This window comes from Chrysemys picta, chromosome 1 (assembly GCF_011386835.1).
Source record: "Chrysemys picta bellii isolate R12L10 chromosome 1, ASM1138683v2, whole genome shotgun sequence".
NCBI lineage: Eukaryota > Metazoa > Chordata > Testudines > Emydidae > Chrysemys > Chrysemys picta.
The window spans coordinates 124,538,961-124,566,437 of record NC_088791.1 but is presented as its reverse complement, the minus strand read 5'-3'; the positions used below and the strand labels follow the sequence as shown (position 1 = coordinate 124,566,437).

General features: G+C 44.4%; 1 protein-coding gene across 10 annotated transcripts in view; it reads right to left on the bottom strand.

Moving 5' to 3' along the window:
- Positions 1–19,647: 19,647 nt before the first annotated feature.
- MPPED1 (metallophosphoesterase domain containing 1) overlaps positions 19,648–27,477 on the bottom strand; it is a 76,808-nt gene continuing 68,978 nt past the window's right edge. For all 10 annotated transcript variants that reach the window (XM_042848247.2, XM_005296705.4, XM_065569686.1 and 7 more), the window contains 2 exons: positions 25,875–25,988; positions 19,648–22,355 (listed from right to left, as the gene is read on the bottom strand). In XM_042848247.2, coding sequence (XP_042704181.1) covers positions 22,237–22,355; positions 25,875–25,988 — 233 coding nt within the window. In that variant the 3' untranslated portion in view covers positions 19,648–22,236. The remainder of the gene's footprint in view (positions 22,356–25,874; positions 25,989–27,477) is intronic.

The following is a 27,477-nucleotide window of genomic DNA, read 5'->3' as shown; positions in this document are numbered from 1 at the left end:
ATCTGAGTTAGCATGCATTGAAATGAATGGGGGCAGGTCTCACCTTGGAAGCATTGGTTTATGCTCTCTGTAAACTCAGGTATACATTGCTGCATTGACTGCACTCACCTTGAGGGTTTGGTTTGCAACCATAACAGCTAGTGATTTAATTAAAAAAAAATGAAAACCAAGATTCTGGAGGAAAATTGAAAGGTCTGTCCACATCTCTTTGCCCCTGCACCAGTCCTTTGCACCCTCCCCAAGTGGTCAGGCCCTATATTTTGGGACAGCAGAAGGAGAACAAATGATAGTGACTAATAGTGGAGCGAGCACCTTTCATCCCATCCAGAAAGAACCAAAATTGTCTTTTAAATAAATTATGGAGATATCCCATCTCCTAGAACTGGAAGGCACCTTGAAAGGTCATCAAGTCCAGCCCCCCGCCTTCACCAGCAGGACCAAGTACTGATTTTGTCCCAGATCCCTAAATGGCCTCCTCAAGGAGTGAACTCACAACCCTGGGTTTAGCAGGCCAATGCTCAAACCACTGAGCTATCCCTCTCCCTTGTTAAATAACAATGCATCAATTGTACTGGTCAAACATGACTTAAGTGTGATAAAAGTGGACATAACCTTGTGTTGGTCTGTATAGGTATAAATTGCACTCCAAACCAATCCCACATCCTCGCCCCTCATTTAGGGTTGCTAGCTGGCCAGGTTTTCCCATGATCATCCTTTTCTGAGGTAGCGATCCCAGGAGAACTGTGAGGGTATGCAGCACACACTGCCAGCTGTCCGGCTTTATGGACAGCAGCTAGGTGGTCCTCTGACAATGGGGAATCTCCTGTGTGATAGAAGGCAAGAATTGGTGTCACGCTATGCCAGCTTCCCCCATTCCAGGGGTAGGGGAACTTCCTGGCAGGCCTAGTGGCATGGAGGGGCATGGATAGAGAGCACAGCCCTCCAGGATCTCCAACTGGCAGTCTGCTGTAGCTGACTGAGAGCAGGCCTGAAACTTAGACGTAGTTTTCTTCCCCACCAGCATGATCGGGTGTGTGTGTGTGTGTGTGTGTGTGTGTGTGTGTGTGTGTGTGTGTGGCCTATAATTCTTTTAAAATAGATTTATATTCATGTTGAGTGTTTTGGGGACAATACAGCTCCCATGCTTTCTAGACATCACACCCCCTATTTAAACATTCAGTAACCTTTTTAGAAGGCAGGTATTTTTGCAAAAATCTCTTTGGCACCATTCATGAGCTTAGTATAGTAACAGCTTTCCTGTTTTATCTGAAGACCGATACTATAATGAGGTTACTGAGAGCTTTTCAACTGATTGCCAAAGAAGTAAATTGGACTTTTTAAACACTCAGTAACTTTAAGAGTAAGCATGTGACATGAAATATTGTTATTCAGCCCCACGGTGCCATTTTCACAAACCATTACCCATGATCTTAGTTACATCCTTCCACTAGCTAGTGTTTCTCAGTGTCATTGCATCTTTAACGCATTTCACAGAGCATGGCACCTGTAGCTGTGCAGCCAGAAATAACCCACCACAACTCCGTTTCTTTTCATAAGTAGAGTCTGATGTAAATTCTGACATTTTGAAGTGAATGAGCTGTAGGAGTACAATCGTATTGAAATGATTATGCTTAATACGTCCGGTGTCATTAAAATAAATATGTATTCTTCCAAGAAAGCCAAACACGGGGAAATTACACACTGGGGGTGGCTGTCTGGAGACCTTAGCAGGTAAGAAGGCAATGTCATAGCAACGGGAATGATGTGTGGTCCCTCAATTGTGCTGCACCAGCAGTGCTAAGGAGTTGGGAAGCTTCCCTCTCAGGTGTGCAATCTGCTGATTCTAGGTGCCAGTTTGGACAGTGCTGTTTGTTCTGACACTGGGTGGGGGGCGGGGCAGGGGCTCCTGAGTGAACTGGCTGTGACGCCTCATGGGGAGCATGTGAGGGTTTGAGACTGAAGCTTTTGTCTGCATAAATACCAGATTCTCTTTCTCAGTGTGGCTCTGGCCACGTGCCTATAGCCCATTGGTAAGCCCCACTGGTGAACGCGTTCATGATCCTGCAGGTTGTGATTTCATTCAGTCGTCTTTGTGGCCTTTGCTTTGCAAGTTCTCATCGCCTAGGTGAGGTGCTTTGTGGTTTTAGTTCAACCAGAGGTTTTAGTAAACCAGCAGCACGTACTTCCTGCACTAGCTTGTGACATACTCAGAAGCAGAGGCCTGAATTCGTCAGTGGTGTGACGTCAGTGGAAATACACCAGGGATGAACTTGAGCCACAGGTTGTGAATGATTCAGGTTCCATCGCTCAAAGCTGTTGAATGGCCAGTAATGGAGAGGGCAGTTCAATGAGTTACTGCACTCTCTGCAATCAAGTGTGTGGCAAGCAGCGTGAGTCACACAGGTGGCTGCACAAGGTGAAGGAGGATGACAAGAAGGCCTGGGATGTGCTGAGCAGAGAAGTCAGTGACAAAAGGAAAACAGTCGGCCTCTGACAGTCTTTAAAAGTAGCTGTTCATTTGGTTTAAAATCAGGCAGCAGATGTCAGTCACAGTGACTTTGCTATGCAAATGCTCTACAAAACAATGCAATAAATACAAACATGGGTGTGATTCCCTACTGTAGCTAAACTGCTTTATGCTGGTTAACTTCACTGGTTCTAAGGAATCTGGCCCAAGATGGTTTGTTGGGAGATAAAGTTTGCAAAGTCTATGAAACCCTGAGTTACAACAGCATCAACCGACTGCGGGTGGCATAGTACGTGCTTTAGATTAGAATATTCTCTTTAACTTTGCAATACGCACGTAAAAGGCAAGACTTAGGGTATGTCTACACTACGAGAATAGTTCGATTTTACTTAAAGCGAATTTGTGGAACCGATATTACAAAGTCGAACGTGTGTATCCACACTAAGGACAGTAATTCGACTTTGTGAGTCCACACTAATTGGGCAAGCGTCGACACTGGAAGCAGTGCACTGTGGGCAGCTATCCCACAGTTCCCGCAGTCCCCGCTGCCCATTGGAATTCTGGGTCGAGCCCCCAATGCCTGCTGGGGCAAAAAATGTGTTGAGGGTGGTTTTGGGTAACTGTCGTCATTCAACCCTCACTCCCGCCCTCCCTCCGTGAAAGCGCCGGCGGGCAATCAGTTCGCGCACTTTTCTGGTGATTGACAGCGCGGACGCCACAACACTGCGAGCATGGAGCCCACTGCGATCATCGCTGCAGTTATGGCCGTTGTCAACACCTTGCACCTTATCATCCACCTTTTTCAGAGGCAGATGCTGAGAAATCGGGCGAGGAGGCTACGGCAGCGCGGTGAGGACATTAAGTCTCAGAGGGGCACAGACAAAGCACAAAGCACGGGACCCCGCACCGTGGACATCATGGTGGCAATGGGTCATGTTGATGCTGTGGAACGGCGATTCTGGGCCTGGGAAACAAGCACGGACTGGTGGGACCGCATAGTGCTGCAGGTCTGGGATGAATCACAGTGGCTGCGAAACTTTAGGATACGTAAGGGAACTTTCCTGGAACTTTGTGAGTTGCTGTCCCCTGTCCTGAAGCGCAAGGACACCCGCATGCGAGCAGCCCTGACTGTCCAGAAGCGAGTGGCCATAGCCCTCTGGAAGTTTGCAATGCCAGACAGCTATCGGTCAGTCGCGAACCAATTTGGAGTGGGCAAATCTACCGTGGGGGTTGCTGTGATGCAAGTAGCCAACGCAATCGTTGAGCTACTGCTCTCAAAGGTAGTGACCCTGGGAAATGTGCAGGTGATCATAGATGGCTTCGCTGCGATGGGATTCCCAAACTGTGGTGGGGTTATAGATGGAACTCACATCCCTACTCTGGGACCGGACCACCAGGCCAGCCAGTACATTAACCGAAAGGGCTACTTTGCAATGGTGCTGCAAGCACTGGTGGACCATAGGGGACGTTTTACCAACATCAACGTAGGATGGCCGGGCAAGGTTCATGATGCTCGCGTTTTCAGGAACTCTGGTCTGTTTAGACGGCTGCAGGAAGGTATTTACTTCCCAGACCACAAAATAACTTGGGGATGTGGAGATGCCTATAGTGATCCTTGGGGACCCAGCCTACCCGCTAATGCCCTGGCTCATGAAACCCTATACAGGCGCCCTGGACAGTGAAAAAGAACTCTTCAACTACCGGCTGAGCAAGTGCAGAATGGTGGTGGAGTGTGCTTTTGGATGTCTAAAGGGGAGATGGAGAAGCTTACTGACTCGCTCTGATCTCAGTGAAACCAATATCCCCATTGTTATTGCAGCTTGCTGTGTGCTCCACAATCTCTGAGAGAGCAAGGGGGAGATGTTTACGGCGGGGTGGGAGGTTGAGGCAAATCGTCTGGCTGCTGATTATGCCCAGACAGACAGATGGGCGATTAGAAGAGTCCAGCGGGACGCGCTGTGCATCCGGGAGGCTTTGAAAGCTAGGTTCCAGAGTGAGCAGGGTAACCTGTGACTATTACATTTGTTTAAACAGAAGCTGAACCTGCCCCCGTTTCTTTACCCAGTTAATGTTGACTATCCTCTCCAATTACCACCCCCCCTTGCCCCCCTTCCTACACACCTTTAAAAATAAAATAAATGAAACTTTGTTCATTAACACTGTCAAGGCTGCTTCCCCACTCTGAACTTTAGGGTACAAATGTGGGGGCCTGCATGAAACTTCTAAGCTTAACTACCAGCTTAGATCTGGTCTGCTGCCACCACTCCCAAAGTGCTAATTCCCTTCCCTGGGTAGCCTTGAGAGACTCTTCACCAATTCCCTGGTGAATACAGATCCAAACCCCTTGGATCTTAAAACAAGGAGAAATTAACCATCCCCCCTCCTTCCTCCCACCCCCTCCTGGTGGATCAAGAGCCAACCCCCTTGGATCTAAAAACAAGGAAAAATCAATCAGGTTCTTAAAAAGAAGGCTTTTAATTAAAGAAAAAGGTAAAAATCATCTCTGTAAAATCAGGATGGGAAATAACTTTACAGGGTAATCAAACTTAGAGCCCAGAGGACCCCCCTCTAGCCTTAAGTTCAAAGTTACAGCAAACAGAGATAAACACTCTAGCAAAAAGGTACATTTACAAGTTGAGAAAACAAAGATAAAAACTAACACGTCTTGCCTGGCTGTTTACTTACAAGTTTGAAATATGAGAGACTTGTTCAGAAAGATTTGGAGAGCCTGGATTGATGTCTGGTCCCTCTTAGTCCCAAGAGCGAACTCTCCCAAAACAAAGAGTACAAACAAACAAAAGCCTTCCCCCCCGCACCAAGATTTGAAAGTATCTTGTCCCCTTTGGTCCTTTGGGTCAGGTGTCAGCCAGGTTACCTGAGCTTCTTAACCCTTTACAGGTAAAAGGATTTTGGAGTCTCTGGCCAGGAGGGATTTTATAATATTGTACACAGGAGGGCTGTTACCCTTCCCTTTATAGTTATGACAAACACCGTTTTCTTTATTAAGGATTTCGTGGTAAAGTGTTGAAACTGGGACGCAGACTGTGGTGGGGAGCGGGTGTAGTGATGGAAAGGACGCTTCTAAACTTGAGGTATGACAGGCTCCTGCTCCTAGAGCGGTCCGCAGTGGTGGACTGGTTGTTTCAACGGAGCCTGCCACCCCTCCTTTTCGGGACTCTGTGTGGGGGGGCTATGTGACTTTGTGGCGGGGGAGGGCGGTTACAGATCCCCTGCTGTGTGGCTCTATCATCCAGGCTAAGGACCGCTGCATAAGATCTGTAACCGCCCTCCCCCGCCACAAACTCACATAGCTCCCCCACACAGAACATGAAAACCACCTCCCAGACTGACCAGGGTGCCTAGTGACTGCAATGTGTGTGTGACCTTCTGCTGAATCTGTCCCCGTGTCTGTACCTGGTACAGGTGACTGTCCTCTCCAATTACCAACCCTCTTCCCCCCCTTCAAACACACTCTCCTCTAAAAGAACATGACGGAAACAGTAATTAACAGAAACATATTTTTTATTAACAACTACACAGTTAGGGGATGAAACTGGGACGGGGGCTTGGGTGAAGTGCTTTTGGAGTGAATGAAAGGACGTATCAAATCTTTGGGAATGAGAGCCTTCTGCTGTTTGAGCAGTCTGCAGGGGTGGAGTGACTGTTTTCACAGCCCCTGCCGCCCCTCCTTCTTGGGACTTTGGGTGGGGTGGGAGGATGGGAGTTTGTGGCGGGGGAGGGCGGTTAGAGATAGAATGCAGCGGGGCTCTGTCCTCCTGCCTCCGGTCCTGCAGAACATCTACAAGGCGCCGGAGCGTGTCTGTTTGCTCCCTCATTAGTCCAAGCAGCGTTTGAGTTGCCTGCTGGTCTTCCTGCTGCCACCTGTCTCCCGTTCGCTGTGTGATCGCGGTATTGCGACATGTTCTCCCTCGACTGGGTCTGCTGTGCCGCCTCAGCTCGGGAGCAGCCCATAAGTTCTGAGAACATCTCGTCCCGTGCCCTTTTCTTTCGTCGCCTGATCTGCGCCAGCCTCTGGGAGGGGGATGCCGGGGTAGCTCGGGAGACACTCGCAGCTGTGGGATGGGAAAAAGGGAGTGAATGCCTCACAAAGATACAGTTTTGAGAACAATGAATATAGTCTTTCTCTGTGAACAAGACCATGCACAGTATCTATCACATGCGCACTCAGTACAAGGTCGAATTTTCGGCCTTCCCATTGAGTGCCTGGGGTCTTGCTGTACAGATCACACAAACGGGGCCGGACAATGGAATTCGGCTAGCAGGCGGACATGGTAAGCTGTAGACTTTTGGCTGCTTAAAGCTTAATTTATAGCAGTGCCCTCCTTTCACGTTCCAAGCAATGCTCCTAGTGTTGGCCAGTTCCTGCTGCCGGCAATCCGGCCAGCATGAACTCTACCCCTGTCCCACCCCCCTCGCAGCTGTCCCCGGGAAAGATCCCTGCATGCTGCCCCTGTCCCGCCTCCATCGCGTGGCTGTAAACCGCCGGTTACAGTTATGTAAAGGAACAGGCAATCAGTCCCAATACTAACATTCCCCTAATTCAAAGCAGGTCACCATGAGTGATATTACTCTGATGAGGATTTCGGAGACAGAGAAAGACCACATGCTGTGTGAATACCAGGGCCGTATGCCGCCATGCTTTGCGAAGCAATGATCCCGGAGTACTTGCTGCTAGCCTGGCGTGGAAAAGTTTCCTACCATGGAGGATGCAATAAGGCCGCTCTCCCCAGGAATGTGATGCAAAGGCTTTCACAATACCTCCAGGAGAGCTTCGTGGAGATGTCCCAAGAGGATTTCAGCTCCATCCCCGGACATATTGACAGAATTTTTCAGTAGCTGCACTGGCAAGGACTAAAAACTAAAGCGCCTAGGGCAAACTAATCATGAAAAACCCATTGTTAAGATACCATTCCTATTCTGTTCAAAATAAATGTTTAAAACACTTACCTACAGATCCTTCCCCTGATTCACGGTCCGGGTTACCGCCTTGGGAGGGTCGGTAGGGGATCTCCGTGAGGGTGATGAAGAGATCCTGGCTGTCGGGGAAATCAGCGTTGAAAGGGCTGTCAACTGCCTCGTCCTCCTCATCTCCTTCCTCATCTTCCCCATCCGCGAACAGCTCCGAGGAAGCGGCCGTCAACAATACCCCATCATCAGAGTCCACGGACAGTGTTGGGGTAGTGGTGGCGGCCACACGTAGAATGGAATGCAGTGCCTCATAGAAACGGCACATCTGGGGCTGGGAACCGGAGTGTCCGTTTGACTCTTTGGTCTTCTGGTACGCTTGTTTCAGCTCCTTGATTTTCATGCGGCACTGCGTTGCATCCTGGCTGTATCCTCTCTCCATCATGGCTTTTGAGATCTTCTCGTAGATCTTCGCATTCCGTTTTTTCGATCGCAGCTCCGAAAGCACGGACTCATTGCCCCACACAGCAATCAGATCCAAGACTTCCCGATCAGTCCATGCTGGGGCCCTCTTCCTATTCTGCGATTGCATGGTCACCTCTGCTGGAGAGCTCTGCATCGTTGCCAGTGCTGCTGAGCTCTCCACGATGTCCAAACAGGAAATGAAATTCAAACTGGCCAGACAGGAAAAGGAATTCAAATTTTCCCGGGACTTTTCCTGTGTGGCTGGTGGCTGGTCAGAGCATCAGAGCTCGGACTGCTGTCCAGAGCGTCAACAGAGTGGTGCACTGTGGGATAGCTCCCAGAGCTATTAGCGTTGAATTCCATCCATACCTACCCTAATTCGACATGGCCATGTCGAATTTAGCGCTACTTCCCTCGTCGGGGAGGAGTACAGAAATCGATTTAAAGAGACCTCTATGTTGAAATAAATAGCTTCGTTGTGTGGACGGGTGCAGGGTTAATTCGAGTTAACGCTGCTAAATTCGACATAACCTCCTAGTGTAGACCAGGCCTTAATGCTGTGCCTCTGGAGGAGAGGGCAAGGCAAGGCTGGAGCCTACCAGTTTGTTGTGTGTGTGCATTGCTTGTATCTGCGGAGACACCATTTCATTTAGCTGAAATGGAAAATGGAAGTGATGTAGTAATTTATCTGTTTGGTCATATGCTGTTTATTTATTTTTTTTCAATCACAGGGCCCAAATGCACCCAGCTATAAACCTAGGGTGGCCAATGGATTGATCCCACATTTACCCCAGTGCAACTGAGGGAAAATTTAGCCTCCTACACGTTCCCATTGTAATCTAAGAAGACACATTTCCATTTCTAGTGGCTAGATCCTAGTCCCCACTAAAACCCAGCTACACTGCACTGGTGGACCTCTGTTGTAGCGCTTCACTATCTCCATTCACAGCCCCTGGGGTAGGCGGCCTGTTGAGGGGGTCACAAACAAGAGGCTTTCCAGGCTGCTGCTGCACAACAGCTGATCCCCCACTTAGCCAGACAGTCCCTTGAGGGGTTATTACCAACCCATTTGAGTAGCCCTGAGGCTGCTCTAAGTGTGCTGGAGCTGAACTGGTCTAAAGGTGACATAAGGCCATGTTTGCTTTCTTCTCCTTTGGTCCGGCACTGACTGGTGCTTTCCTGTTCCTGAGGCTCAGAGTCTGAGCTTATTTTTTTATTAATCCTTTCCTTTTGATACAGGCATCAGCTTAACGTTAATATTAAGTTTGTTGCAGCATTTTTATATTATCCAGGATTTTCCCATAAGTGAGCTCACCTTCCCCGAGCTGCACATTAATATCAACAAAGCAGAAAGCATTTTTTTAAAAAAAAAACCCTCTGTGTAATGCTAGTAAGTGAAATAGCCATCCCAACCTGCCCATGCCATTAATTCCCATCATTGTTCTACATAAACCATGCAATTAGGCTGGAAAAAAAGCCATTGCATCACCGCATGCAATAATTGACGCTAAGTTCTCTGTGAGCAAGAAATCTGTTATTTTCAGCGGACAGGAAACAGCTTGTCAGTTAACGTTAAGCAGGCACAATTGCATTGGATTAATGCAAAATGGTTTGGTGCATGGAAACAGTGTTCCATTAGCTTAGCTGATATTAAGTGGGGTTAACTACCATGTGCACAGTTTTAACCCTCCCAGGGCTGCATGGTTTCTGTAAAGGAAAATCCTGCCTTTTTAATCTACTCAATTTTTTTTAGCATGTCAAAGTAGTGGGTAGGAGAGGCCTGGTTTGTATAATGTGTGTGGACGATTGCAAAGGTTTTGACAAAGTCCTTTGCAAAAGGAGCAATTCATGAGGTGAGAGGCCAAAGTACTGTCATCAGTTAGAGACTGGCAAAGATACAGGAAACAAAGAGTAGAAGTAAATGGTCAGCTTACAATATGGCCACAAGGCTAACACTGGGGTGCCTCCCAACTTTCTATACTGGCCTCAGGAGTTGTTTAATACAGGTATCAAAGGCGATGAATGGCTAGTTGGCTTAACCTGAAGGTGACATAAAATGTTTGAGGTGAAGACTTCAGAGGGTCCAAATAAAACTAGATGAATGGGCAGTGTGCCAACCATCATGGAACCTGAAGGGAGGAGCACAGGTTGCAGGAGAGAAGAGTTTGGAGGAAGCACCAGGAAGTCAGTCTTTGTGTGCATGGCTAGAATGCTAACTTCAGATACATCTCTGAAATTAGTTCTCTTAATAAAGAGCTGTTTTACAAGTCCTTTCATGTTATTACCTAGCATACAGCACCATGGAAGATGGTGGTGGCAGTCAGTCTAGTGAGATCCACAGCAATGGACAGTGCGGTAACAAACAAAACAACACCTAGAAACAGAGCAGAAAGCAGCAAGGAGAGACTCCGACACTGGGAATGCTGAATTTTCAGACAAAAAACCTTCCACGTGCATAGAAGCAAGAATCGAATCTATATACAGAGCTGACCAAGAGAGATAAGAGAAAACAAAGGTAAATCTTTTGTACTATCTTGTTGGCAAAAAAGGACAATAAGTGAGATTCTGTTACCAGGAATAATGCCCAAAACACTGGAATGGCTGATAAAAGTATTTCATGAGTTCTGTGTCCCCAGACAGAATGAGACTGTAACAGAAACTGGTATTTTTACCCAAAACCAAAGAAGGGATACTTTCATTACAGAGCTGAGGACTCTTCCATCCACATGTAACGTTGGAGACATTAAAGATCCCCTAATTAGAGAGAGGATTGTTTATGGACTGTGTGATTTTTATCTTACAGGAGAGATTGTTGAGAGGAACAGAACTCACCCTGGAGAAATGCCTCCAAATGGCAAGGGCAGCTGAACTGCATCAAAACCATAACAGCTGATAATGCAGAACAAGAACATAGGCTCAAGCTAAAGGAACCCAAGAAGCAGGGCAGAGACTGATTGAGAATACAGGCATTATGGTACAGTGTATACACTGTGGAAAGCAACACAAAAGGCAGAAAGAGGAATCCCAGCTTATCGGTAGTAGTACTTTATGTTCCAATTTTGCAGCTACCCCTCAGAGAAACAAGCAGCAGTTCACACAATGATTGATGGTGTAAAGATTTCCAATGAAGACCAGGATATCTGCAATGAGCTGTTAGATCTGGAGATCCTTATTATACATGCACTGCTAAAGAAGGCTGCCAGCCATTCAAATAGCATATTTGCAACTATGCTATTAGATCAACAGCCAGTTCAGTCCCAGATGGATTGTGGAGTCAGCTGCAATGCACTCCCAGCAAACACTGATAATTAGCAATATTAGACTGGAGAAATATGACCAGGTGCTGGTAATGTACAATAAAACCATTCTGAGGCCAGTGGGCAAATGCAAGTTGTCAGTAAGAAACCCATGAAACAAGAGACATCACCTGGAGTTTATAGTAGGCAGCAGGGCAATGCGAGCTATACATTTGATAGCAATACGGTACCACAATATCCTGAATGTGAGAGAAGGGAGAAGAGTCACCATGGGCCATGTCCAGAATATAAGGACATATTTTGAAGAGATGTACACCTAGAGGGCAAGTGAAGTTAGAAGTAGCCCCCCACATGCAGCCTGTGAGCCTACCAGAATGTAGAGTTCCATTAGCCCTGCTGGAACCACTGAAGAAGGAACTGGCAAGTCTGCAAAGAAGAGACATCATTACAACCCTGGAAACTAGTGTAGAATGGATCAGAAGCATAATAGTGCTGGGAAAACCTGCAGATAACATGAACAATTCTCATAGACCAAAAGGCACCGAACAGAGCATTGAAAAGAAAATGGACATTACCCATTACCAGTGATTAAGAACCTACTACCCAATTTATCCAGGGCAACAGTGGTCACTGTGAGGTCAAGAATGGAGTCTGGCATATTGAGCAAGATGAGCCATCCAGCCATTTGACAACCTTGTTCACATCTTTTGGCAGAACAACTGGATATGGATGCCTCTGAGCATCAGTCCAGCCCCAGCGGTGTTCCACCAGGCACAAGAGCGATTCCCAGGCATCAGAACTATAGCTGAGGGCATACTTATTGTAGGAGAAAGAGATGTCAAAAAAGAAGCAAAGCTTTGGCAACTCTTGGGAGCTGTGAACAGAATATTAGGCTGAAAGTAGACAAGCTGCAGTAGAGGTGAACTGAGGTCCCCTGCGTCAGACATCTGTTGACTTCTGAGGGATTCCAGCTGGACCCTGAGAACTTGAGTCTTTAGGGAAATGCCTAGAACAAAGGACGTGAAGGGAGTTCAGAAATGTATAGGGATGGCCAACTCTTTCCAGATTCTGCACACTCTAATCAGAAACCTGTGAACCCTTGGAACAGTTCACGTCCAGTAACATTGACTAGGAAGAGTCAGACACCCAAGAAAAGGCATTTGAAAGAGTAAAGAAGATTATAAGTGCAGCACCAGTGTTCCCTCTAATTTTTTCCAACAGTATTCCATGCGCGGAATACATTTTGTTATGTGCACTGAGGAATGAGTGGATGTGCGCCACCAGTAGAAACAAAAAAGCTAGCTATAATATATTTTTTAAAAGTTACCATATGGATAATTACTCAGGAAAGGTTAGGCATTTTAGAACTCACTACTCAAAGAATTAAATTTAAGTGTAAGAGAAATAAAAAATATGAAATGCATAGACCAGTCAAAGCACTAAAATAACACACTTTGAAAGAATAAAATTACAGAGAATATATGTGCATTGCAGGAAGTACCAAGAAGTAACAACAACAATAATACAAGTATGTATTGGGAGGTGAGTGTGAAAGAGACAGTGTGTGACACAGAGTCAGTGTGTGTGCTGGCTGCTGGTTTCTGAGAGACGCCATGCACTGCCTCCTTAAGGCACTCACTGAAAGCTCTCCTGCTCTGTCCTGAGCCCGGGGGAGGGGGAGAGAGAAAGAGAGAGAGTGAGACAGAGACTGTGTGAGCTGACTGCTGGGGAAGTCTCAGAGACCATGCACTATCTCTTTAAGAAAGGCACTCACTGCCCCTGAGTCGTTCTGTCCTCAGACTGCAGCAGCTCTGAGTCCTGAGCCAGGCTGTCCCCTCTCCCCTGCTCTGCAGAGATGGAGTGCGGGGGAAGGGGGACACCCTGACATCTGCCTCCCCACTCCTCCACTCTGGACAGCCAGCAGGAGGGTCCTTGCAAAGCAGCAGGGGCACCTGAACACATGCTGCCAGATGACTGTGCATGCTCTGCTAATCAACTGCGTGGCACTTGAATCTCTCTTGGGTGGCCGCGCAGCTTACAGGGAACACAGTGCAGCACCAGTCCTAATGTTTTACAACCCGGTGGTGCAGCTACAGCTACAGAGTGATGCCTCAGAAGGAGCAGCTCTGATGCAAAGGCAGCAGCCCATAGCATGTGCTACTAGATCCCTGCCGGACACAGAAAGGGGATTGGCTCAGATAGAAAAGGAGCTAGCAGGGGTTGTGCTCTTTGGAAAGGAATAATTCCATCAGTTCACCCTTGGGCACAAGGTAGATGTGACCATATTGTTCCCATCATTAAAAGTGAAGAAGACCTTTTCCCGGGGCGGGTTGGGATTTCATAAGGTTGTAGAGTCTCTCTCTGTTGTTGGCGCTATACTCTTTGGCTCACCTCATGCTGATCCTTGACTGCGCTCAACTGGGCATTTGCGCTGGCCAGAAGATACACACCCCAGCTCATCTCAGGCATTCTTCTAAACCCAGATGTGAAATGTGTATCCATCTCATGATGTCAGGTCTGGAATCTGCTGGGATTACATCTTGGTCTCCTTTAAACAAAATCCCACCTTGTACACACAGGACATTTCTTGCCTGATAGTAGGGGGCAACCATCTGTGACTTGCTCCTTGAGATCTGGCCAAACCTGGAGTATGAACTGTTTTGGTGCCTGTAGCACCTCATCCTGCTCAGCGCTTGTTGGCTTCCTTGGAGCCTCCTGTAAGAGATACGGAGCTATTTCAGAAATGTTGATAGACTATATCTCTTGTTCTACAGAGCCACCAGTGTTGTAGTCTGGAAGGTAGGCCCTGCTCAAGTGCATCTCCCAGCAGTAGTGACTTTCCTAGGCAGGAGCTTATCTGCACATCATAGCTCTGGAGTCTCAACATGTGTTGTAGTCACTTGGATGCACTCAAGAATGGCTTCTTCATGATGCTTCAAAATGGCTTGTGCTCAGTAGATTTCTACTCCAGTTTTTGGGAGGTGGACTAGCTAGAGGGCACTCAGGCAAGAACTGCGCTCAGGAAAGTGAAGGCAAATTTTGAAAGGTCCGACATACCCGACAGGCTACCCTCAGACAATGGGCCACGGAACACTGCAGCAAGATTCAAATGATTTAGGACCAAATGGGAATTTGAGAACAAGACAGCTTCCTCTGAGTGCCCACAAAGCAATGGGAAGGCAGAGTTGGCAGTAAAGACAGCCAAGAGACTAACAGACATAAAGGGACTATCTGGAAATATTGGATCATAGCAATACACCCTCCCAAGGGCCCCGCACAGGGAAAGATGGGCCAGAGACTGAAGACTCTGCTTCCACGAGGGTCTGCTGCTGCCCAGCTAGAGGAATGATGGACAGAACACAGAGATAGTTAAGAGAAGACCAAGCTAAGGGTCAAAGAAGCCAAGGACCTGAGGCCACTACGCATACAGGGGAGCAGGTCTGGGTCCAGCTATCAAATAGCCATACAAAGCAATGGCAAAAGGCAACAATCTAAGCTGCAGTGGGGCACAGGCCACGTGAGGCAGCTATAGACTCAGGACAGTGGTAGAGACATAACTGAAGAATACTGCAGAGTAGTAGCAGACAGCTGACACACTCAGAGAGACAGGAAGGCCAGGACCCAGGAAGACATGGCAAAAGCCTCAGCCATCAGATGGCCTGGTGTAGGATAGAAGAAACAAGGTCTGTGAACTACAGGATGCCACCCAATAGAATGAAGGCAGCAATAGGGTGGAAGCAACTCCTCCACCACCACCAATACAAACAAGAAATAGGAGACTGTTTCAAAGACCTGCACACTTGAAGGAATACGAGGCCAATGGGCTGGTGGTAAAGGCCATGTCCCTTTAGTGGGCTTTGTACTAGTAATTTCTAGTCCCTGCACGTCAGCAAATGCTAGCACAAAAAAGCACAACAGCAAAAAATGGTAAAAGGAGAGAGATAGTAATGTGCATGGAACTTGTAGGGGGGGAGCACAGGTTGCAGGCGAGAAGAGTTTGGAGGAGGCACCAGGAAGTCAGTCTGTGTGCACATGGCTAGAATGCTATCTATAGTTGCAGCATCTCTGTCAATAGTTCTTCTGATAAAAGAGCCAGATTAATTTTACAAGCATGGAGTCCTTTCATGCAGGACCACCCTAGACCAAATGGTACCTCCTCCCATTTGTTAAACTTCTGAATACCTTATTTTTTATTGCATTTGTAGCCCATTTCGTGATTTGATGAACGATTTGCATGCATGATTTATCCCTGTCAAATAAGATGATAAATTTGCATGCTAGCTTCTGTAAATCTGTATTTATTCATGTATTCATTTATAAGTAAAAACAAAAATTGTTTCTGCTAAGCTTATAGAAACTTTTTAATTTGAAGACTAACTGAAATGTGGTAACATCAAGAAATTGAACTGTGCACCAACATTGGGTGGACCAGTATTAAATAGTGTTATGGTAGGTGACAGCCTTAGAATGTTAACCCTAGTCCTGTAGTTCAAAAGGTCGCTTTTCTCACCTTTGCCCTCGCGAAGTAAAGCACAATGTCAGAGAGATCCAAAGACTGGCCAATGGCATTTTCAAGTGATAAAATAACAAGTGATGTCAGTCTCTCGTTTGCCATCGTTGATCGAAGATATGTTCTAATGAGCCTGAGCTTTGAAAAGCTGCGCTCACCAGTCGTGACTGTGACTGCCAGTGTGAGCAGACTCATCAAAGTTACCCACACATTAGGAAAAGTGTCCTTTGGCTCTGCATCAGGAACGAATTGGAGAACTTGGAATGGAAAGTGCTTCCTGTGTGGCAAAATGTGATGGATTTTGTCCAATTCAACATAGAGGTCTTTATCATTGATGTCCGAACATTCCCCATGTGTCAGCATCTTATATACTGGCAAGGGCATGGCTGACAACATTCCAGGAGGTTGGAGGAAAATGTAGTTCTCAGAAAGTCAGAAAGGTTCCATAATATTCTACAAAGGTCCAGAACATTCTAGGAGGTTGGTGAAAAATGAATCCTTATACAGAATACCTGCAATGTTACTTCAAACATTCTATTTTCCTTTCTGTTGCTAACAACAAAAACAACACCCCAAGCCCAGCAACCACGGCCCCTAACTCCAGCCCTGCTTTCACGTTTTCACCTAGCACATGGTACATGAAATAGGCAGCATGATGGCAAAGGGTATTTCATGTTGACAAATGCACACTGAAAGAAATAATTTGAAATACTTGTGCACTTTGCAGGATTCTAGATTAAATGTCACCTCTCAAACAAAAAGACCTGGAAATCATTATAGACAGTTAAATGAAACCCTCTGCTCAGCGAGCAGTAGCAGTTAAAAATATCAAACACAATGTTAAAGTGCATAAAACCAGGATAGAAAATCATATGGAAAATATTATAATGTCATGATATAAATGAATGGTACACCCTAATCTGAAATACAGCAATCTGCCTACCTACTTCACTCTCAGGATAACCAGGAATAGAGGGGTTCAGAGGCAGACAACAAAAATGTTTACTGGTAGAGAGACACTTCCTTATGGAAAAAGATTGAATAGATTGCAACTGTATAATTTATATACTAGATGAATAAGAGATGACACGATCCAAGCATATGAAATAATGAATAGCATAAAGAAGGTAAATCAGTGGTCCTGTTAATGCTCGCTCTTCATACAAGAACAAGAGGACATTCAGTGAAACTGAGGGGGCAGCAAATTTAAATGGATACAAGGTAATACTCTTCTCTCTTTTTTTTTAACACCCAGTGTATTATTAGCCTATGGAACTGTGACAAAGTGGGAATGTTCTTAATGTTTTCTCTGAATACTATGTGTGTGCGTGCCTCAGTTTCCCCTATGTGTTGCACAAGTATCTAGGTGGTGGGGTGAGGGTGTGTGATCATTTCTGAGACTCCTAGCAGGCAGGTGTGACTGCTGATTGGCTGACTAGGCACAGAGAATGGCCGACACTCTGTAGCCTGGCAGCTGATGGCCAGAGCCCATCCTCTGCAAGGAGCCAGCCGAAGGTGTTGGAGAACAAAGAGGGGGAGAACAGGTGACCGGTTTGCTCGGGAAAGAGACAAAGCATGCAGCTGGGCATGACTGAAGCTGGGTGGTTAGAAGCGAGTCAGTCTCCTAGTTTGGAATTGAGGGCGGGGGGAGCCCTGGGCTCTGGATCTCCCCAAGGCGGATTTTGCTGAATGTTCCTAATTTCTGTGCTAACAAGGTCTGTTTTACACTGTGTTCCCAACGCCTAATAAACCCTTCTGTTTGCCAAGCTGGCTAAGAGTCACTGCTAACTGCAGAGGTGGGGTGCAGGGCCCCTTTGGGTGTCCCATCCAGATGGACTCACTGCAGGAAGCTCATGGTGTGAACTGGGGTGCTGAATGCTTGGAGGTCAGACCCAGGAGGTGCTTGCCCTGGTGAAAGTGTGCTCTGCAGGGGGAGAGACTATCCTAGAGTCCTGTCTGACTTCATTCAGAGCACTGAGCCTGTGACTCCGTGACAGCAACTCACTGCTCCAAGATACCTTTGAGTCAAGGAGCTTAGTAGGTTTCAGGAACGGACTAGGCATTTATCTAGATGGTAAGAGCAGCCAGAGTTACATAAGGCTTCATATATTTTTCAGAAGAAATACTAAACCCTCAGACCAACCACTAATTGATGAGGGTAATGAAGAACCTTCCCCATCAGCAGGTTATTTCAGAATTGCTCACTAAGGGGTTTCTTGCATTTTCTTCTGAACTATTGGCTATTGCCAGAGATAAGATCCTGGATGGGCTGGACCATTGGTTTGCACAATTCCAATGTTTCTTCGACTTCTATACGTCTGTGTCCTTCCTTTTTCCTTGAGCCAAACAAGCCCACTGCTATCTGGCTAGCCCTTCCTGCTTTCCTGCCCATTCCACCGAGTCCCAAAATTGTCTGACACATTCAAGACCCAACCCAGCAGGTCTAGAGCATCACAGCTCTAGCTACTGTTTCTTGACATCAGCCTCACTTCTCAAACAATTGTTTGGGGACTGCAACAGTTTCTCTGTGTCTTCGGCTTCAGTTCTTGTTGAGAACCATCTTCTTACATCTAGTTCCCAGGCTTGATACATGTCAGGAACTAGCATCAAGGATAAGTGGGTGACAGAAGGAAGGTGTATTCCTAGGGAGGCTGGGGATGGGGGAAAGCAGGTCAGACTGGGCTTGGTTGCAGAGTCTCAACTAACTCTCTTTCCTGGCAGCCAAACCTTTCCCGTTCTCCCAATTAGTTGTTAAAACACTCACTCATCCCCAGGAGTGTGAGAGACTTTAAATCACGTTTGTCCTTATCCATTAGCCTGTAGTGATATTCCACCCCCCATCCTTTCCATGTTTGGAAAGGAACTGAAATTAACCATAGTGTTTAACAACACTGCCGACTTATGGTAAAGCATCATTCCTTCAAAGTGTGGAGAGACATCAGCACAGCTCTGGGAGTGATGTTAGCTGATTAACTCCCACTGTAAGTTAACAAAGGGAGCACAAACCATTGCCTTGATGTATGTGCTAAACATTCTTAAATTTAAAAAAAAAAACACCCACACACATTCTCAAAACTGGAGCTATGTAGAATCTTTCCTTAGGGCTGGTCCACACTAACCCCCCACTTCGAACTAAGATACGCAACTTCAGCTACGTTATTCACGTAGCTGAAGTTGAAGTATCTTAGTTCGAACTTACCGCAGGTCCACACGCGGCAGGCAGGCTCCCCCATCGACTCCGCGTACTCCTCTCGCGGAGCAGAAGTACCAGCGTCGACAGCGAGCACTTCCGGGATCAATTTATTGCGTCTAGACAAGACGCGATAAATCGATCCCAGAAGATCGATTGCTTACTGCCGGACCCGGAGGTAAGTATAGACGTACCCTAAGTAACTAATTCTTTGGAATGGAGTTAAAAAAAAAGAGAGCATCTTTCTTAATCTCCTCTTTGAGGTCCATACTGATGATACACTCAAATATTTCCAACACTCATACATTCCTCAAAGGGTTTTACCCGCATCCTAGTTATGGACCCCCACCATCAAAAGTTTCCAAAGCTATTTTTGCTAAATTAGCCACATTAGCTTTTCCTAAAACACCATATTGTGTAATAGAAGGATTTCATATGTTCCATCCATGGGGATCTTTAATTACAAGAAACAGTTATTTTTCTCTTGTTGCAACCATCGGTTCCAACTCATTCTTTATTTTTTGCCCTAAGGCAAAGAAGTCTCTATTAAAGTGGTGAAGGCATTAAAGAGTACATCTTTTGCTAATCCAGCATGCATAGACATCCTTGCAATGACAGCTCTTGCAAGATTGTTTAGTATACAATCATGCACAAGGCTTAACACCTTCAAGTCCAGCTGATCTCCCACTAGTAGATTTTAGGTTTGTATGGTAACTGATCCACAGTACGGAGTGCTTTGACACCTAAAATAAAGGGCAGATGTACTGTATTTTACAGTAAATATTTTACTACCATGCCAAATGGAATGTCTGATAGATGTAAACAGAACTTGTTTTTTTTTTTTTGAAGATTTTATTTGTCTAACATGCTTGACAAAAAAATTACAACATCAAGTTATGCCAAAATGATTAAATAACCTTTAAGCTTTCATGCCGCAAGTCTTTTAATGATAACCTTTAAAGTAACAGCTGCTTTCAAATAATTTTTTCACATAAAATACATAGTATTTTGAAGATACCTTAGGAAATTTTTTTTGTTAAGAGCATGTTTTATGGTTGACATAGAAATATTGTTGCAGCTAATAAAAGCTCCCCCCCTTAACATTTTAGTGACAAGTGCTGAGAGTGAATGTAAACATTTCAGACTTCTTTAACATACAGCCAGTTTCCTGCCACACTTGTTTCATAAAACACTTGAATTGTGACTGGTTAAGACACTTTTAGTCTAACGACACACTATCATTTTTCTTCCCATTGATGGTCAAAATCAGTAATAGGCTATTAACTTCCAGCCTTGCTGATGTGGGCTGATCCTACAACCCTTACACAAACAGTTCTTGCAAAAATAGTCCCATGTAAATCTACTGCAGACCGCTCACGTGCATATAAACCATTCACATAAGAAAGGGTTACAGGATGGGACCCACTGTTTGCTTTTTAGTTTCAGCAAAGAGCAGCAAACCATGTTAGTTCCTAATTCACTGAACAGCTTACAAGAAATGAGAGCTTTGTGGCATGTCATGTTTTTGGGCATACCAGTTTGGATAAAGTTACTAGGCTCAAACTTAATTGCTTCCCAGCACCAGGTGGGGGAAGAGTTTTTGCACATATGAAGCATTGGAAATGAACCTAGTGTCCCTCCCAGATTTGACTTTGAGGCTCAAGCTTTCAGAAATAGTGGCCCTAGTTGTGCATGTGAATAATGTACATACAGCTGCTACATGCAAAGCTCACATTTATGTCTTCATATTGAGTGAGTGTGCGTGCAAAAGGGCACTAACATGCACAATTACATAATCTGTGTGTGCAAATGTGGGCTCTGCACATGCACTGGGTACATGCATGTTTTTTTTCTCCAGCATCGGTGTCTGAATGCCTCACCCATGAGCTTTGCCTAATGTGTGTGAAGGTTATTTAACACATAGAGCCTGTTAGTACCACAATTCTGAAAATCCATATCCAAAGTATCATACCCAGATAATCGCAGTTAAGGCAAGAGGTCTCCTTTTGCTTTCTTTGAAGTTGGAGAAATTGGGTAAGGTCAGGACAGAGGCCCCTTTTCCTTTAGGGCATATTTGGGGGGTTAAAATACTTCATGGTTTGCTTTTTAAAGTGAATTTTTGGGCTAGTGTAAAGTGCTGGAATGAAAACTCTGCCAACTCAACTCCTCTGTGAATCCATAGACACAGAGCATGAGCAGTGCTAGTTCTCACATCTGGATGGGCTGTATCAAGGGGTTAAAAAAGATTTCAGTCGCCTGGGTTCATTTAGTTCTTGGTCTCTACTACCACTGTTCACAAGGAGGCAAACGATGGGGCTTGTGATGTGGACACCTGGCCTGGACGAATTGCAGTTAGCTCGCCATTCATTTCATCCATGCTGCTGAACAGCTATTAGAAGGTAAAGGGCCATCCTTGGGGTAACTCCATCAAAGTCAAGGGCGTTAACCCAGGGATGAATTAGCTCAGACTTTTAATCATTCCCAACCTGGGCCAAATTCAAAGCAGTGGCCTTATGAGAGGCTGCCCATCCCTTTACCAGTTCTTTAAACCAAACAGTCCCGCTAGGCTACCTTTTAAAACCACTGCTGAACATCACAGCTTTCCTATTTTATTTTAAATCCAATCACAGATCAGCTCTCATGTTAAACCACATGGAACTCTTTAAAGAAAAAAAGGGAAATGATATTTTTCAGAGCTTACAAATGCCTGAGTTTGTACTGCATTTAACACCATCTTCCTTCTAGAACATTCAGCTGTTTACCACTCACTGGCAGTATGCACTATTTCCTCTTCCATCTGTAATGCCAGATGTGTTGCGACTGCATTACAGAACAGCGATTAGGACCTTCTCCTGCACTGGCTTTGAAAGCATGCAAGTGCACAAACTTCAGAAGGATTTGCAATAATAACTGGCTTCTTTTAATTGGTTCAATACAGTACTTGTGTATTCTTGTACTCTTTTCATATTTGCCATATTATTCAGCAAAAATATCAACATGATTTGATTTTACCAAATACTCATTGGAAAATATTTTAAATGGTTACACCCTAGTCTAAACATTCACGTTTAAACTGTAAACATTCTTTAAGAAACACGCCTTTGAAAAGACTTTATACTTTTAATAAGTTCAATATATGGTAGATATAAAAAAACCCCCAGTTCCCTACTCGATATATACGTGGAATGCATTCACTAGTATTTTAATGCTGAAATTTTAAAGTCCTTAATCGGCTTCTGGCAGATATTGGCACTAAAATGTCTGCTTCCCATTCATTTTCATCACTCAAATTTGGTTGTGAAGAATTAAAAGAAAAAAAAAAGGGTCTTTGCTTCTTCATTGAACAGTTCATCATCATGTTTCTTAGCCAGCAATAGAAAATTGCTTGTGTGATGGGTACATCATTAAATTCCTATAACAATCATGTGTTCCTTGGAGTAGGTAAATCAATAACTATAGGTGGATTGAGAGGCTGGTAATTCACAGTGCACACTGACGCATTCACATAGGTAGTAGTTCCATCAGCCATTACCCCATAGCCTACAAAGAAAACAAGTTCTAGTTACTACTATTATTCACTCATATATTGCCACAAATGGAAGTGGCATTGAATAGTGCTACATCCAAACGCTCAAGGATTTAACAGGGCCATATTCTGCTCTCTGTCATACTAGTGAAGCTTCCATGAGAGTAGTAATAATACCTGTGTAACAGAAGAATTTGTGCATCCTTTTAGATTGTAAAAGAAAGCCAAAGAGAACTCTCCAGCGTGTACACGTAGCGTGATATTGTAGCCACTGAAATGTGAAGTCTTCACAAAAAAGTTTAGTAACTTTAATATTTCTCTTTGAAAATCAGTTTTAAAAAATATTCTCTCTCCCGTTTTAGAAGAGGGTGGGAGCTAGGCTGTACTTCAGGCTTTAACACACTCAAATCCCTGATTTGTTGGAAATCTCACATTCAGAACTTGTCGAAACCGTCACCTTTTGGGGCTGATATTTCCTAGGCTTGGTTTCTGCTCAAAGATAATTTTTTGTTTTTTTTTAAAGAAACGCTGAGTGAAACATTTTTTGGACTTATGGAAAAATGAACATATTTTTTCCATTATAAAAGAATTCTAATCACTTATGAAAAGAAAAAAAAATCAACTGGGCTTCAGCAAAACCAGCAGAAGCATGAAATCCGCAACTTGGCATGGATATAGGTATGCCATGGCTTAGCATGAAAAAACTCGGTTTGATGTCAAGGTTTGAATATCTGAAAACTATGTGCTCACTAGAAACTGTCTTTAATGGGCTCTATCCTACTGCCACTGAAGATAATGGTGACATTCCAAATCCCTTCAGTGGGAACTTGATTGGATCCAATGTGTGTTGTTGTACACTTAAACATACTGGAGAAGTTCTAGGCATGTACATGTAATTACCTAAGTGCCTGACTGAGCTCCCATTGACGTCAATGGCAACACTCCCATGTCATGTCTACACTGCAGTTGGGAGTGAGCCGAATAAACACTTGCACTAGTGGGGCTCAAGTGAGTGCACCAAACACAGCAGTGTGGCTGTGGCAGCTCAGGCAGTGGTGACCTGACCCCCTGAGTCTGAGCTCGCTTGACTGGTTGAGTGTCCACTGGAGCCACACCAGCCACACTGCTATTTTTAGTGTGCTAGCTCAAGCCAAGCTGTCTACTTGGGCTGGGAGGCTTGCCCCCCGCTGCAGTGTAGACATACCCTCATAGACTTCAGTGGGGATTGAGTCCAGCCTATGTACACTCTCTTGGGCCACAAACTCCATGAAATAACAGCAGATTCTTTTATTTTCTTTAAAAAGTCAACAAACTCAATGCTACAAACTGTGGGTCCAACTGCAGTCTGCTCATGGAAAACCTTACAAGAGGACTTCAGCAAGGATGAAAACTCTGTCAGGTTCCTGTCACAGAGATTTCTCCCAATCATTTGTGGTTTGCCACCGAACAATCGTTGGTTGTGAAACATGAACCACAGAACATAAACATGAATTGCAGTTAACATTGCTAGGGGAAGTTTCAGAATGTTCTCTCTCCCTCTCCAAGTTCTTAAAACACCCAATCACCATGGTACCCAGTTACTAAAATGTTAATTTTTGTGCACGATTTATAACATTGCACTTTTCATTCCTATCATGGAGACTCCTGTATCACGACCCCACCTGAGCCCTGGCAGGAACATGGGAAATAGGATTTTAGATGACATTACTGTAGGCTGCCTGTCATGGTGACAGGTGGGGCATTTTTGGCAGTAGCAGCAGTTCAGAGGAGGAAGTGGGGAGGAAACAGTCAGTTCTTTATTCCTCCTGGATATTTAGCAGATGACTGCTGTAGATGTAGCTGTGTTTAGTCAGGGGAGGATATCATCTGTTCATACCATGCACTCACTTTGCAAAGAGCACATTCATTTGCAGAGGCTGTCTGTGAGAACTTACTTGGGAATTCTTCTCTGAGGAGTTTTACCATCCCACAGCAAAACAGGCTTGGCAGTTTCCCATTTGTTTTCTCTGAATTATGATAGTTTACAAGAACTCCCTGTCTCTTAACTCTGCTACGTACTGCGACTGAAATGGTAACTAAATAAGTTACCATTCTTTGAGAGTCAACAGTTTTTTCTTTGGTGAGCCAAATTCAGACATGGGGTAAGCAGATGCAACTCTATTTACCTCACAGGAGCTTACAACAGGTCATTTACACCAAGTTTAAATTTACTTGGCCTATAATAAACTAAAGGGATAATGTCAATTTTAAAATGGGTTTTGTCTGAAAATTGTTCACACAGTCTTATAAGTAACCTCTAAGACTGCTATACCTGAAAGTGATCTAGAGAAGAGTCATTCTCTCTGTGCATTCAATTTGTTTACTTTGTACATTTGACAGCACTTTAGAAATCACCTAGTGACAGCCTTATCATCGCAAGGAATAGGCAGTGCTTGTACTCTAGGCTGTACACCTTGCAAGATATGAGTAAACACCATAAGATGTATTCTTTCCCCTTTTCTTTGATTGTTAATATGATCCCACGACCATTGACTTCAATGGGAGTAAGACTGATCCCAGTTAATGATTTATAAGAAGGGAGTCAAGTATCAGGGGGTAGCCATGTTAGTCTGTATCTACAAAAACAACAAGGAGTCTGGTGGCACCTTACAACGCCTGCATCTGTAACTTGCACTCTATGCATCCGAAGAAGTGAGGTTTTTACCCACAAAAGCTTATGCCCAAATAAATCTGTTAGTCTTTAAGGTGCCACCAGACTCCTTGTTGTTTTTATAAGAAGGGAGTTCATTCCCCAATTGAATGCCAAATGGTTGAGAGAACTTCCTTGGTGGGTCTGTGCACTGAACATTTAACCTGTTAAAAAAAAATCTTACCCTCACAGAGCCAGTGATGACTCCCTAGTGCTCTGACACACACACTCACACAAACATTGAAGAAACGATAGTGTCTCAGGTTGCTGGAGAATCCTGAACTCGCTGATGAGATAATTTGTGCATGTACCATGTATTAGGATGAAGAGTGGGAGGAACCTCTAGAGTTTTATGGAGCCTCATTTTAGCTTTGTATTTATTTAGACCCTTCTAACCCAGGATCTCAGTAATTAAACCTTAGAAATCCCTAAGGATTTTAGAGAGAAAGTGAGATGCCGAGAGATTACATGATTTCCCCAAAGTCACACAGTGATTCAGTAAGGAGCAACAAATAGAATCCCGCAATCCTAACTTGTAGTCACCTAGTAGACCTCTACCCTTGTTTTGAACCAACTGGATCAGTAGTTCATATGGAACTGTAGGTATAATCCCCATTTCACAGATATGGAAATTGAAACAGAGATGCCAAGGCCCAAATATTCATACTTGAATGTTAGACACTCATATGCAGCTTATTCACCTAAACAAGTGGCCTGACTTTCAGAAGTGTCCATTAATTTAGGTGCCTATCCTTAACAACTCAAGTTTGAAAATGTTGGCCATACTGTGCAGTGACTTGGGTGCAGTTGGTTTTAAAAATCAGAGAGAGACAAGCTTGCTGACCTTCATGGATATGTCCAAAAACATGAAGTCGTGGCTGTATTCGTCTCTGGACTGTGTTCAGCAGCTCAACACATCCTACCCTCTGCATTTTCTTAGGAACCCAGTCTAGAAAACCTTTGAAGAAGAAGAAAGATTAATAAACATAGATTTAAAAGGAGAGAGAAAGGAGTCACGTTATCTGTGAAACTTTATACCTGGAAGATGCAAAATCATTCCTGGATTTTAACGTCTCTCTTAGTTTCTAGTAAGTGGCCACAGAATAATCTATTAAAATGAACATCTTCATTGCTTAGTGGAGGGGGAATGAAAAATATTTGAGGAATGAAAAAACAGTTGATCCAAAAGGATGGGATTAGAGTTATTCTTGCCAATATTTCCTTTTTAAAGGAAAGATCCTTGCAAGAGATTTTAAATTAAAAACAATTAAACCATATTTGCTCTATTTAAGGCAAACACTCTTTTATCCATCCCTGCTACATTTTAAGAAGCTTAGAGCAAAATGTTCAAAACTAGTGCCTAAAGCTAGGCCTCTAAACCCACATTTAGGCTTTTAAATCTAGAGTCAGTGCAAATTTTAAGCACTGAATATTTTGATCTTAACTTATGTAATGTCTTTGGTGTTGCTAATTATTAAACCAAAACATACTGGCATTGGGGGTTAGATATTTCCATTTTCATACATTAAAATGATTGCCTACTACATCTGCTTGTAAAAATATTTTTACTTCTCCCTAAAAAATGTTGACTTTTTAATTAAAAAAACAAAAATGGTTTTGGTTTCCATTTTTTGTTTTTGCCTGTATGAAAAAATAAAAAAATTTCAAGGAAAGCAGGCACTTTGTTAAAGTTACATTTAGTTGCAAACCCAATTTTTCCATTAAAAAAAATGACAATTTTCTTTACCAGCCCTATCGGCTACTTCAGAAAGCAGAAATAACAGCAAATCTGAACAGAGAGCACTAAAAATACTCCTTTATTAATGGCACCAAAGTGTTAAAATTATACTAAAAACTGTATCCACATCTGTACCAACAGGAGACTGATCTAACTCCCAGTTAAGTCATTGGGACTTTCCATTGACCTGATGAGACAAGGAACTGGCTCCAGACAATGGTCTTGGTTGGGCTGGAGGCTGGAAATGTGATTAAAATTATCATATTATTAAATATCCAAGACTATATGGCAGCTTTGAACATGGGCCCATGTTAGGTGGGGGAATGAGCAGAGACCACACTGCAGCAGGAATCCCTGGAGGCATTGTGGCTGAGTTGGTCTGAATTCCTGAAGAGCCTGTGGGAGCACATGCCGGGGCAGAAACTCCAACATTCAGCAGCTGAGCTCAACTGGCAAACACAAAAGGATAGTGGGGCCATAATCCAGCCCTCACCTTGTTGCTTTTGGGAAATCTCATGAAACTGCCAGGATCATTGTACCTCCTCCCAAAGTCTCTGCTGGCCCCTTTGCAGAGGCATGCATGTGTGACTGTTGTATTTGCCTGTATGGGATGCAGGGTTTTTGTTAAAGTTATTTTACAATGAAACCTAAATGCCCAGTCTGGACATCAAATTGTATTTATAAACGAACATCATTTCAGAAGGGATGC